This window comes from Cheilinus undulatus, linkage group 17 (genome assembly GCF_018320785.1).
Source record: "Cheilinus undulatus linkage group 17, ASM1832078v1, whole genome shotgun sequence".
Classification (NCBI taxonomy): Eukaryota; Metazoa; Chordata; class Actinopteri; order Labriformes; family Labridae; genus Cheilinus; species Cheilinus undulatus.
In genome coordinates, this window is record NC_054881.1 from 387675 (window position 1) to 401786 (window position 14112).

Genomic DNA, 14112 nt, shown 5'->3' on the forward strand with positions numbered 1-14112 from the left:
GGTTAAGTTTAAGGAAATTGTTTACCATCCAATTGTTAATATCCTGTATGCGATGTAAAAGTTCATAAACTGAACCAAAATCACCAGTTATTACAGGTCCATTGAAATCAGTGTTATTTTAGGCTAGTTATAAAGTAATATTAGTTATTACATCATTTTTATGGGTTCATTACAATTATTAGTTATTATAGGTCAGTTATTACTGTAGTTAGATAGGTTCTTTTAGTTTTTCAGGATTGTACCTAGTTATTGTTGTTAGTATAGTTTAGTCAGTAGTTAGATTAGTTTTAGTCCTTTTTGTGTTTAGTTGTTACTGTTATTTCTATGTTTTATTTTAGTAATTTATTCATTGGATTAAACTCAATTGGAGACTTTACGTCCTCACGCACGACGTCCTTACGTCACGAGCAGTGATCCAATATGGCGGCGGCCTTGAGGAGAGTCTGCGGCGGAGTTACGTCGAGGTATTCTTGTTTGATCTTAATTTAGAATGATTTAATCAAAGTAGAGATGATGACGTAACTCAGCCAGGTATTGTCTCTGTGGCCGCGTGCGTTAAACGTCATCTCTACGTCATGTTAGCCCGAATCAGAGACGCTGATCGTGTTTACACCAGACTCCATTCAGAGTTTACATCAGATTAAACTTTATTCCGGATTAAACCATCCTCAGCCTACAGTGTGACGTCACACAGGGGGTCAGTGTTCGGCTAGCACTCATTAAAGTTTCGGCTATTTTTTTTAATCCAGGTATGACGTATTTACGTGTTTGATCAAGTGGACAGCTGGGATCTACGTTCACCTGTTTGACCGGAAGAGAAGCACTTTATTTTGTAGTTCAGTTTGAGTTGAAAATAAGAGTACAAATAATAATAATAATAATAATAATAATAACAACAGTACTACTACTAATAATAGTAATAATAATAACAGCACAAATAATCATAATAATTATTATTCTAAAGTAATTCTGGAAGGACTGTTACTGATTGTGGAGGTTATTGATAGCAGAGCCATGAATCTGTTCCAGCTCTGTGGTCTCTGTCTCACTCACACCTGTCATAATAACTTAATCATTAAACAGAGATTCTGGCTCCACAGTTCAGTGAAGATTTAATGTCTGAGTTTTATTCCATTTATTTTTCAGAGGATCATCACTGAGCTTCTGTCAACAGAGACGACAGCTGACAGGTAGGACCGCTCCTCCTCTTCCTCCTTTTTCTCCTCTTTTTCCTCCTCTCCTCCTCTCCTTCTTCTCTCCCCCTTCTCTCCTCCTCCTCTCCTTCTCCTCTCCCCCTCCTCTCCTCCTCTCCTTCTCCTCCTCTCCTCCTGTCCTTCTCCTCTCCTCCTCTCCTTCTCTCCTCCTCCTCTCCTCCTCTCCTCCTCTCCTTCTCCTCTCCTCCTCCTCTACTCCTCTCCTTCTCCTCCTCTCCTCCTCTCCTTCTCCTCCTCTCCTCCTGTCCTTCTCCTCTTCTCCTCCTCTCCTTCTTCTCTTCTCCTCTTCTCCTCCTCTCCTTCTCCTCCTCTCCTTCTTCTCTTCTCCTCTTCTCCTCCTCTCCTTCTCCTCTCCTCTCCTTCTCCTCCTCCTCTCCTTCTCCTCCTCTCCTCCTTCTCTCCTCCTCCTCTCCTCCTCCTCTCCTTCTCCTCTCCTCCCATTCTCCTTTTCTCCTTCTCCTCCTCCTCTCCTCCTCTCCTTCTCTCCTCCTCTCCTTCTCCTCCTCTCCTTCTCCTCCTCTCCTCTTCTCCTCCTCTCCTTCTTCTCTTCTTCTCCTCTCCTCCTCTCCTCCTCTCCTTCTTCTCTCCTCCTCTCCTTCTCCTCCTCTCCTTCTCCTCTTCTCCTCCTCTCCTCCTCTCCTCCTCCTCTCCTCCTCTCCTCCTCTCCTCCTCCTCTCCTTCTCCTCCTCTCCTCCTCTCCTTCTCCTCCTCTCCTCCTGTCCTTCTCCTCTTCTCCTCCTCTCCTTCTCCTCCTCTCCTTCTTCTCTTCTCCTCTTCTCCTCCTCTCCTTCTCCTCCTCCTCTCCTTCTCCTCCTCTCCTCCTTCTCTCCTCCTCCTCTCCTCCTCCTCTCCTTCTCCTCTCCTCCCATTCTCCTCCTCTCCTTCTCCTCCTCTCCTTCTCCTCCTCCTCTCCTCCTCTCCTCCTCTCCTTCTCCTCCTCTCCTTCTCCTCCTCTCCTCTTCTCCTCCTCTCCTTCTTCTCTTCTTCTCTTCTCCTCCTCTCCTCCTCTCCTTCTTCTCTCCTCCTCTCCTTCTCCTCCTCTCCTTCTCCTCTTCTCCTCCTCTCCTTCTCCTCCTCTCCTCCTCTCCTCCTCTCCTTCTCCTCCTCTCCTCCTTCTCCTCTCCTCCTCTCCTCCTCCTCTCCATCTCCTCTCCTCCCATTCTCCTCCTCTCCTTCTCCTCCTCTCCTCCTCTCCTCCTCCTCTCCTCCTCTCCTCCTCTCCTTCTCTCCTCCTCTCCTTCTCCTCCTCTCCTCTTCTCCTCCTCTCCTTCTTCTCTTCTTCTCCTCTCCTCCTCTCCTCCTCTCCTTCTTCTCTCCTCCTCTCCTTCTCCTCCTCTCCTTCTCCTCCTCTCCTCCTCTCCTCCTCTCCTTCTCCTCCTCTCCTCCTTCTCCTCTCCTCCTCTCCTCCTCCTCTCCATCTCCTCTCCTCCCATTCTCCTCCTCTACTACTCTCCTCCTCTCCTTCTCCTCCTCTCCTCTTCTCCTCCTCTCCTTCTCCTCTCCTCCTCCTTCTCCTCCTCTTCTCTCCTCCTCTCCTTCTCCTCCTCTCCTCTTCTCCTCCTCTCCTTCTCCTCTCCTCTCTCCTCCTCCTCCCCTCCTCCTCTCCTTCTCCTCCTCTCCTCCTCTCCTTCTCCTCCCTTTCCTCCTCTCCTCCTCTCCTTCTCCTCTTCTCCTCCTCTCCTCCATCTCCTCTCCTTCTCCTCCTCTCCTCTTCTCCTCCTCCTCTCCTCCTCTCCTTCTCTCCTCCTCTCCTTCTCCTCCTCTCCTCCTCTTATCCTCCTCTCCTTCTCCTCTCCTCCTCCTTCTCCTCCTCTTCTCTCCTCCTCTCCTTCTCCTCCTCTCCTTCTCCTCGTCTCCTCGTCTGCTCCTCTGCTTCTCCTCCTCTCCTCCTTCTCCCCTCCTCCTCTCCTCCTCCTCTCCATCTCCTCTCCTCCCATTCTCCTCCTCTCCTTCTCTCCTCCTCTCCTTCTCCTCCTCTCCTCCTCTCCTTCTCCTCCTCTCCTCTCCTCCTCCTTCTCCTCCTCTTCTCTCCTCCTCTCCTTCTCCTCCTCACCTCTACACCTCCTCACCTTCTCCTCTCCTCTCTCTCCTCCTCCCCTCCTCCTCTCCTTCTCCTCCTCTCCTCCTCTCCTTCTCCTCCCGTACCTCCTCTCCTCCTCTCCTACTCCTCTTCTCCACCTCTCCTCCATCTCCTCTCCGTCTCCTCGACGCCTCTTCTCCTCCTCATCTCCTCCTCTCCTTCTCTCCTCCTCTCCTTCTCCTCCTCTCCTCTTCTCCTCCTCTCCTTCTCCTCCCCACCTCCTACTCCTCCTCTTCTCTCCTCCTCTCCTTCTCCTCCTCTCCTTCTCCTCCTCTCCTCTTCTCCTCCGCTCCTTCTCCTCTCCTCCTCCCCTCCTCTTCTCCTTCTCCTCCTCTCCTCCTCTCCTTCTCCTCTTCTCCTCCTCTCCTTCTCCTCTTCTCCTCCTCCCCTCCTCTCCTCCTCTCCTTCTCCTCCTCTCCTCCTCTCCTCTCCTTCTCCTCCTCTCCTCCTCTCCTTTGCCTCCTCTCCTCCTCTTATCCTCCTCTCCTTCTCCTCCTCATCTTCTCCTCTTCTCCTCCTCTCCTTCTCCTCCTCTCCTTCTCTTCTCCTCCTCCCCTCCTCTCCTCCTCTCCTTCTCCTCCTCTCCTCCTCCTCCCCTCCTCCCCTCCTCTCCTCCTCTCCTTCTCCTCCTCTCCTCTCCTTCTCCTCCTCTCCTCCTCTCCTTCTCCTCCTCTCCTCTCCTCTTCTCCTCCTCTCCTTCACCTCCTCCTCTCCTTCTCCTCCTCTCCTCCTCGCCTCCTCTCCTCTCCTCCTCTCCTTCTCCTCTTCTCCTCCTCTCCTTCTCCTCCTCTCCTCCTCGCCTCCCCTCCTCTCCTCCTCTCCTTCTCCTCCTCTCCTCTCCTTCTCCTCCTCTCCTCCTCCTCCTCTCCTCCTCTCCTTCTCCTCTTCTCCTCCTCCTCTTCTCCACCTCTCCTCCTCTTCTCCTCCTCCCCTCCTCACTTCCTCTCCTTCTCCTCCTCTCCTCCTCCTCCTCTCCTCCTCTCCTTCTCCTCCTCTCCTCCTCTTCTCCTCCTCCCCTCCTCTCCTCCTCTCCTTCTCCTCCTCTCCTTCGCCTCCTCTCCTCCTCTTCTCCTCCTCCCCTCCTCTCCTCCTCTCCTTCTCCTCCTCTCCTCCTCTTCTCCTCCTCCCCTCCTCTCCTCCTCTCCTTCTCCTCCTCTCCTCCTCTCCTTCTCCTCTTCTCCTCCTCTCCTTCTCCTCCTCTCCTCCTCTCCTCCTCCTCCTCCTCTCCTCCTCTCCTTCTCCTCCTCTCCTCCTCTCCTCTTCCCCTCCTCTCCTTCTCCTCCTCTTCTCCTCCTCCCCTCCTCTCCTCCTCTCCTTCTCCTCCTCTCCTCCTCTCCTCATCTCCTCCTCTCCTTCTCCTCCTCTCCTCCTCTTCTCCTCATCCCCTCCTCTCCTCCTCTCCTTCTCCTCCTCTCCTCCTCTTCTCCTCTTCCTCCTCTCCTCCTCTTCCTCTCCTTCTCCTCCTCTCCTCCTCTCCTCCTCTCCTTCGCCTCCTCTCCTTCTCCTCCTCTCCTCCTCTCCTTCTCCTCTTCTCCTCCTCTCCTCCTCTCCTCCTCTCCTTCTCCTCCTCTCCTCCTCTCCTCCTCTCCTCCTCTCCTTCGCCTCCTCTCCTCTCCTCCTCTCCTCAGTCATTCTGATTAGTTGTGATTAAGTTCTTTCTGATTAATTGCAGTTAAATCTGTAGAAGGAGGTGTAATCTGTGATCATTGCTATTCTACCTTTCTTCAGGTCGTGGTTTCCTGCCCCGCCCCCGGCCCCTCCCCATTCTAATAGTGACAGGTGGTGGTTACCTTGGTTACCAGCATTATCGATGGAACAGCCCTCAGGAGGATGGAGCTCCACCCCCAATGGCCACACCTACACAGGTAACAGTAAAACTCACACTACGGTGGTAGAGGGTGCCATCCCACCGCCTCATGTGATTGGTTCAAACAGTCAGATATACCTGGATGTGATTGGTCCAAACAGTCAGATATACCTGGATGTGATTGGTCCAAACAGTCAGATATACCTGGATGTGATTGGTCCAAACAGTCAGGTATACCTGGATGTGATTGGTCCAAACAGTCAGGTATACCTGGATGTGATTGGTTCAAACAGTCAGATATAGCTGGATGTGATTGGTCCAAACAGTCAGATATACCTGGATGTGATTGGTTCAAACAGTCAGATATACCTGGATGTGATTGGTTCAAACAGTCAGATATACCTGGATGTGATTGGTTCAAACAGTCAGATATACCTGGATGTGATTGGTTCAAACAGTCAGATATACCTGGATGTGATTGGTCCAAACAGTCAGATATACCTGGATGTGATTGGTTCAAACAGTCAGATATACCTGGATGTGATTGGTTCAAACAGTCAGATATACCTGGATGTGATTGGTTCAAACAGTCAGATATACCTGGATGTGATTGGTTCAAACAGTCAGATATACCTGGATGTGATTGGTCCAAACAGTCAGATATACCTGGATGTGATTGGTCCAAACAGTCAGATATACCTGGATGTGATTGGTCCAAACAGTCAGATATACCTGGAAGTGATTGGTCCAAACAGTCAGATATACCTGGATGTGATTGGTCCAAACAGTCAGATATACCTGGAAGTGATTGGTCCAAACAGTCAGATATACCTGGAAGTGATTGGTCCAAACAGTCAGATATACCTGGATGTGATTGGTCCAAACAGTCAGATATACCTGGATGTGATTGGTTCAAACAGTCAGATATACCTGGATGTGATTGGTCCAAACAGTCAGATATACCTGGATGTGATTGGTCCAAACAGTCAGATAAACCTGGATGTGATTGGTCCAAACAGTCAGATATACCTGGATGTGATTGGTCCAAACAGTCAGATATACCTGGATGTGATTGGTCCAAACAGTCAGGTATACCTGGATGTGATTGGTCCAAACAGTCAGGTATACCTGGATGTGATTGGTTCAAACAGTCAGATATAGCTGGATGTGATTGGTCCAAACAGTCAGATATACCTGGATGTGATTGGTTCAAACAGTCAGATATACCTGGATGTGATTGGTTCAAACAGTCAGATATACCTGGATGTGATTGGTTCAAACAGTCAGATATACCTGGATGTGATTGGTTCAAACAGTCAGATATACCTGGATGTGATTGGTCCAAACAGTCAGATATACCTGGATGTGATTGGTTCAAACAGTCAGATATACCTGGATGTGATTGGTTCAAACAGTCAGATATACCTGGATGTGATTGGTTCAAACAGTCAGATATACCTGGATGTGATTGGTTCAAACAGTCAGATATACCTGGATGTGATTGGTCCAAACAGTCAGATATACCTGGATGTGATTGGTCCAAACAGTCAGATATACCTGGATGTGATTGGTCCAAACAGTCAGATATACCTGGAAGTGATTGGTCCAAACAGTCAGATATACCTGGATGTGATTGGTCCAAACAGTCAGATATACCTGGAAGTGATTGGTCCAAACAGTCAGATATACCTGGAAGTGATTGGTCCAAACAGTCAGATATACCTGGATGTGATTGGTCCAAACAGTCAGATATACCTGGATGTGATTGGTTCAAACAGTCAGATATACCTGGATGTGATTGGTCCAAACAGTCAGATATACCTGGATGTGATTGGTTCAAACAGTCAGATATACCTGGATGTGATTGGTTCAAACAGTCAGATATACCTGGATGTGATTGGTCCAAACAGTCAGATATACCTGGATGTGATTGGTCCAAACAGTCAGATATACCTGGATGTGATTGGTCCAAACAGTCAGATATACCTGGAAGTGATTGGTCCAAACAGTCAGATATACCTGGATGTGATTGGTCCAAACAGTCAGATATACCTGGAAGTGATTGGTCCAAACAGTCAGATATACCTGGATGTGATTGGTCCAAACAGTCAGATATACCTGGATGTGATTGGTCCAAACAGTCAGATAAACCTGGATGTGATTGGTCCAAACAGTCAGATATACCTGGATGTGATTGGTCCAAACAGTCAGATATACCTGGATGTGATTGGTCCAAACAGTCAGGTATACCTGGATGTGATTGGTCCAAACAGTCAGGTATACCTGGATGTGATTGGTTCAAACAGTCAGATATAGCTGGATGTGATTGGTCCAAACAGTCAGATATACCTGGATGTGATTGGTTCAAACAGTCAGATATACCTGGATGTGATTGGTTCAAACAGTCAGATATACCTGGATGTGATTGGTTCAAACAGTCAGATATACCTGGATGTGATTGGTTCAAACAGTCAGATATACCTGGATGTGATTGGTCCAAACAGTCAGATATACCTGGATGTGATTGGTCCAAACAGTCAGATATACCTGGAAGTGATTGGTCCAAACAGTCAGATATACCTGGATGTGATTGGTTCAAACAGTCAGATATACCTGGATGTGATTGGTCCAAACAGTCAGATATACCTGGATGTGATTGGTCCAAACAGTCAGATATACCTGGATGTGATTGGTCCAAACAGTCAGATATACCTGGAAGTGATTGGTCCAAACAGTCAGATATACCTGGATGTGATTGGTCCAAACAGTCAGATATACCTGGAAGTGATTGGTCCAAACAGTCAGATATACCTGGAAGTGATTGGTCCAAACAGTCAGATATACCTGGATGTGATTGGTCCAAACAGTCAGATATACCTGGATGTGATTGGTTCAAACAGTCAGATATACCTGGATGTGATTGGTCCAAACAGTCAGATATACCTGGATGTGATTGGTTCAAACAGTCAGATATACCTGGATGTGATTGGTTCAAACAGTCAGATATACCTGGATGTGATTGGTCCAAACAGTCAGATATACCTGGATGTGATTGGTCCAAACAGTCAGATATACCTGGATGTGATTGGTCCAAACAGTCAGATATACCTGGAAGTGATTGGTCCAAACAGTCAGATATACCTGGATGTGATTGGTCCAAACAGTCAGATATACCTGGAAGTGATTGGTCCAAACAGTCAGATATACCTGGAAGTGATTGGTCCAAACAGTCAGATATACCTGGATGTGATTGGTCCAAACAGTCAGATATACCTGGATGTGATTGGTCCAAACAGTCAGATAAACCTGGATGTGATTGGTCCAAACAGTCAGATATACCTGGATGTGATTGGTCCAAACAGTCAGATATACCTGGATGTGATTGGTCCAAACAGTCAGGTATACCTGGATGTGATTGGTCCAAACAGTCAGGTATACCTGGATGTGATTGGTTCAAACAGTCAGATATAGCTGGATGTGATTGGTCCAAACAGTCAGATATACCTGGATGTGATTGGTTCAAACAGTCAGATATACCTGGATGTGATTGGTTCAAACAGTCAGATATACCTGGATGTGATTGGTTCAAACAGTCAGATATACCTGGATGTGATTGGTTCAAACAGTCAGATATACCTGGATGTGATTGGTCCAAACAGTCAGATATACCTGGATGTGATTGGTTCAAACAGTCAGATATACCTGGATGTGATTGGTTCAAACAGTCAGATATACCTGGATGTGATTGGTTCAAACAGTCAGATATACCTGGATGTGATTGGTTCAAACAGTCAGATATACCTGGATGTGATTGGTCCAAACAGTCAGATATACCTGGATGTGATTGGTCCAAACAGTCAGATATACCTGGATGTGATTGGTCCAAACAGTCAGATATACCTGGAAGTGATTGGTCCAAACAGTCAGATATACCTGGATGTGATTGGTCCAAACAGTCAGATATACCTGGAAGTGATTGGTCCAAACAGTCAGATATACCTGGAAGTGATTGGTCCAAACAGTCAGATATACCTGGATGTGATTGGTCCAAACAGTCAGATATACCTGGATGTGATTGGTTCAAACAGTCAGATATACCTGGATGTGATTGGTCCAAACAGTCAGATATACCTGGATGTGATTGGTTCAAACAGTCAGATAAACCTGGATGAGGATAGTCTATACTCTCCTTATTTCTCTCAGTATAATCTGAACTCCCAAAGGTCAAAGGTCAGGTGTTTTCCTTCTCATTATTTAACAGTAGTTGTGAAACAGTTCTTATTTTTGAGTTTCTACCTACAGAGTCGAAGCTTTTTTGCTTTAGTCTACTCTGACCATCAGAGCTTCTTCTTCTTCTTGTTACAATGTTACAATGTTACAATGTCATTTAGCAGACGCTTTTCTCCAAAGCGACGTACATTTGAGAGCAAGAACAACACAAGCAATGATCTAGACAAGAAGAAACAACATCAGTAAGTGCCATCAAGTGCTTCAGGTTCAATTGGACGCAAGTGCTGCCGTGTAGAGTTTAAGGCAGAGTACCTAAAATATACGTTGTTTATGTAGTTTTTTTTTCTTCTTCTCCTTCTGCAGTGTCTACACACGTCTCTTCTCCTCTTCTTCAGATTTTGTTTTTTGTCTGTGTTGATCTTTGGTGCAGACTGAGCATGTGCAGAGTGTCCCTTGTTTTCTGATCAGGATTGTCTTGTCTCTCAGAGAGGGTCATGTGACTCACTTACCTGATAACACCTGACCGGTGAGATGTGCTAACATGCTAGCCTGTTAGCATTAGCCTGTTATGTGATGGGCTGACTGGGTCAAAGGTGGAAGTAATGTCACAGTGATGATGTCACAGCGACCGGTCGCTGTACTCGCCGTGCTGGAACATCGCCTCACCCCCTCTCCTCACCGCCCCTCCTGCCTCCTGATTGGTCAGTGAGTAATGGTGCAGCACAGGGAGGCTCTGATTGGCTGAGACTTCCACAACATCATCTGTTCGCCAAATCAGTAATAAATATTACCACTAAATAAAAGTTTTCAATCAGAATAACCTTAAATATTTTATTTATCTTATTTATAAGTTATTTGATCATGAAATTGTTTCAGTACAATATTTATCATTTAATATTTATTTAATGCAAATTAAAAGTAGTTATGAAAATGTAAAAATAAAAGAATTGAATTGAAGTTAGATTATTTAAATCTTAAAATTAAGTTTGATTTTATTATATCATAAAAATTCTAAATTAAAGTTTTCAATTACTGCAAAATTTTAAAAAGGGAAAAGAAAAAAGATCTGATAAAAGGGAAGAAAATATGAAATCCTCCAAAAATAGCTTGTATTTTGAGAATATTAAATGTTTGTATTTGATTTATATGAAATTTATTTATTAGTCTGCATTCCATAGTTTTTAAGATGCATTTCATTTTTTAACATTTTTCTAAATGCTGCTTTTTCTAGTTTCTAAATCTATATTTTGATCTATAAGAATAAAAACACAGAGTCCATTTACCATTTTAAGTACGTCAGAGTGAAAGAGAGAGGGCGATCAAAGAGAGGGAGAGCTAGGGCGATCAAAGAGAGGGAGATTAGGGGGACCAGAGAGAGAGAGAGCAGGTAGGAGGAGCTCTGCAGTATTAACTCTTTCTCTCTCCTCCCACTGATCATTCTCTCTGCTCTTCATTCTCTCACCCAACAGTTCCTGTCTCCTCTCACCTGTCTCCTCTCACCTGTGTCTGCTCTCACCTGTGTCTCTTCTCACCTGTCCCTTCCCATCTTTTCCCGCCTCTTTTCCCTGTCCATCTCTGAGTGACTGACCCTCCGTCATGTGTTGCCCACCGTCTCCTCTCTCAGTGTCTCCTGTGACACCCCGTTCATGGTGAGGTTCCTCCCCCGCAGTGGCGGGCATCCGGAGCGCGACCTGCTGCGGCAGGTGAGGCGGGGGGGCCGCGTTGGCGACTCAGTGAGAGATGTGGAGCAAGAAGGAGGAGGAGGAGGAGAAGGAGGAGGAAGAGGGGCGAGGATGGGCAAACGATTCAGGTGGGACAGGAAGAGCTGAGACCGATTAGAAAAATCAGATTTTTAGATTAGAATATTTATGTCAGCATTAGAATTAAAACTAACCAGACATCAATATATAATGAAGAGATGTTTGTTAGAGTGGACCGACTAGTATACCATAGTACTTCATAATGTACCATAGTATACCATAGTACTTCATAACGTACCATAGTATACCATAATACTTCATAACGTACCATAGTATACCATAGTACTTCATAATGTACCATAGTAAACCATAGTACTTCATAATGTACCATAGTAAACCATAGTACTTCATAATGTACCATAGTATACCATAATACTTCATAATGTACCATAGTATACCATAGTACTTCATAATGTACCATAGCATACCATAGTACTTCATAATGTACCATAGTATACCATAGTACTTCATAATGTACCATAGTATACCATAATACTTCATAATGTACCATAGTTAACCATAGTACTTCATAATGTACCATAGTATACCATAGTACTTCATAATGTACCATAGTATACCATAGTACTTCATAACATACCATAGTATACCATAATACTTCATAACGTACCATAGTATACCATAGTACTTCATAATGTACCATAGTAAACCATAGTACTTCATAATGTACCATAGTAAACCATAGTACTTCATAATGTACCATGGTATACCATAATACTTCATAATGTACCATAGTTAACCATAGTACTTCATAATGTACCATAGTATACCATAGTACTTCATAATGTACCATAGTATACCATATTACTTCATAATGTACCATAGTAAACCATAGTACTTCATAATGTACCAAAGTAAACCATAGTACTTCATAACGTACCATAGTATAACATAATACTTAATAATGTACCATAGTAAACCATAGTACTTCATAATGTACCAAAGTAAACCATAGTACTTCATAACGTACCATAGTAAACCATAGTACCTCATAATGTACCATAGTAAACCATAGTACTTCATAATGTACCAGAGTATACCATGTTACTTCATAATGTACCATAGTATACCATAATACTTCATAATGTACCATAGTAAACCATAGTACTTCATAATGTACCATAGTAAACCATAGTACTTCATAATGTACCATAGTATACCATAGTACTTCATAATGTACCATAGTATACCATCATACTTCATAATGTACCATAGTAAACCATAGTAGTTCATAATGTACCATAGTATACCATAGTAGTTCATAATGTACCATAGTATACCATAGTAGTTCATAATGTACCATAGTATACCATAGTAGTTCATAATGTACCATAGTATACCATAGTACTTCATAATGTACCATAGTATACCATAGTACTTCATAATGTACCATAGTATACCATAGTACTTCATAACGTACCATAGTATACCATAATACTTCATAATGTACCATAGTTAACCATAGTACTTCATAATGTACCATAGTATACCATAGTACTTCATAATGTACCATAGTATACCATAATACTTCATAATGTACCATAGTAAACCATAGTACTTCATAATGTACCAAAGTAAACCATAGTACTTCATAACGTACCATAGTATAACATAATACTTAATAATGTACCATAGTAAACCATAGTACTTCATAATGTACCAGAGTAAACCATAGTACTTCATAATGTACCATAGTATACCATAGTACTTCATAATGTACCATAGTAAACCATAGTACTTCATAATGTACCATAGTATACCACAGTACTTCATAATGTACCATAGTATACCATAGTACTTCATAATGTACCATAGTAAACCATAGTACTTCATAATGTACCATAGTAAACCATAGTACTTCATAATGTACCATAGTATACCATAGTACTTCATAGTGTACCATAGTAAACCATAGCACTTCATAATGTACCATAGTTAACCATAGTACTTCATAATGTACCATAGTATACCATAGTACTTCATAATGTACCAAAGTAAACCATAGTACTTCATAACGTACCATAGTATAACATAATACTTAATAATGTACCATAGTAAACCATAGTACTTCATAATGTACCAAAGTAAACCATAGTACTTCATAATGTACCATAGTAAACCATAGTACCTCATAATGTACCATAGTAAACCATAGTACTTCATAATGTACCAGAGTAAACCATAGTACTTCATAATGTACCATAGTATACCATAGTACTTCATAATGTACCATAGTATACCATAGTAATTCATAATGTACCATAGTATACCATAGTACTTCATAATGTACCATAGTATACCATAGTACTTCATAATGTACCATAGTATACATAGTACTTCATAATGTACCATAGTATACCATAGTACTTCATAACGTACCATAGTATACCATTGTACTTCATAACGTACCATAGTATACCATAGTACTTCATAACGTACCATAGTAAACCATAATACTTCATAATGTACCATAGTATACCATAGTACTTCATAATGTACCATAGTATACCAAGGTACTTCATAATGTACCATAGTATACCATAGTACTTCATAATGTACCATAGTAAACCATAGTACTTCATAACGTACCATAGTATAACATAATACTTAATAATGTACCATAGTAAACCATAGTAATTCATAATGTACCAGAGTATACCATAGTACTTCATAATGTACCATAGTATACCATAATACTTCATAATGTACCATAGTAAACCATAGTACTTCATAATGTACCAGAGTAAACCATAGTACTTCATAATGTACCATAGTATACCATAGTACTTCATAATGTACCATAGTATACCATAGTAGTTCATAATGTACCATAGTATACCATAGTACTTCATAATGTACCATAGTATACCATAGTAGTTCATAATGTACCATAGTATACCATAGTAGTTCATAATGTACCATAGTATACCATAGTACTTCATAATGTACCATGGTATACCATAGTACTTCATAATGTACCATAGTATACCATAATACTTCATA

General features: G+C 43.1%; 1 protein-coding gene across 2 annotated transcripts in view; it reads left to right on the forward strand.

Moving 5' to 3' along the window:
• The first annotated feature begins 414 nt into the window (after positions 1 to 414).
• Positions 415 to 14112, forward strand: part of pisd (phosphatidylserine decarboxylase) — a 34856-nt gene continuing 21158 nt past the window's right edge. Inside the window, exons 1-3 of one of the 2 annotated variants that reach the window (XM_041810228.1) lie at positions 415 to 464; positions 1147 to 1190; positions 5023 to 5159. In XM_041810228.1, the coding sequence (XP_041666162.1) occupies positions 421 to 464; positions 1147 to 1190; positions 5023 to 5159 (225 nt within the window). In that variant the 5' untranslated portion in view covers positions 415 to 420. Of the gene's footprint in view, positions 465 to 1146; positions 1191 to 5022; positions 5160 to 10911; positions 11035 to 14112 lie in introns of those variants that run through there. The other variant, XM_041810229.1, reaches the window with a different exon arrangement.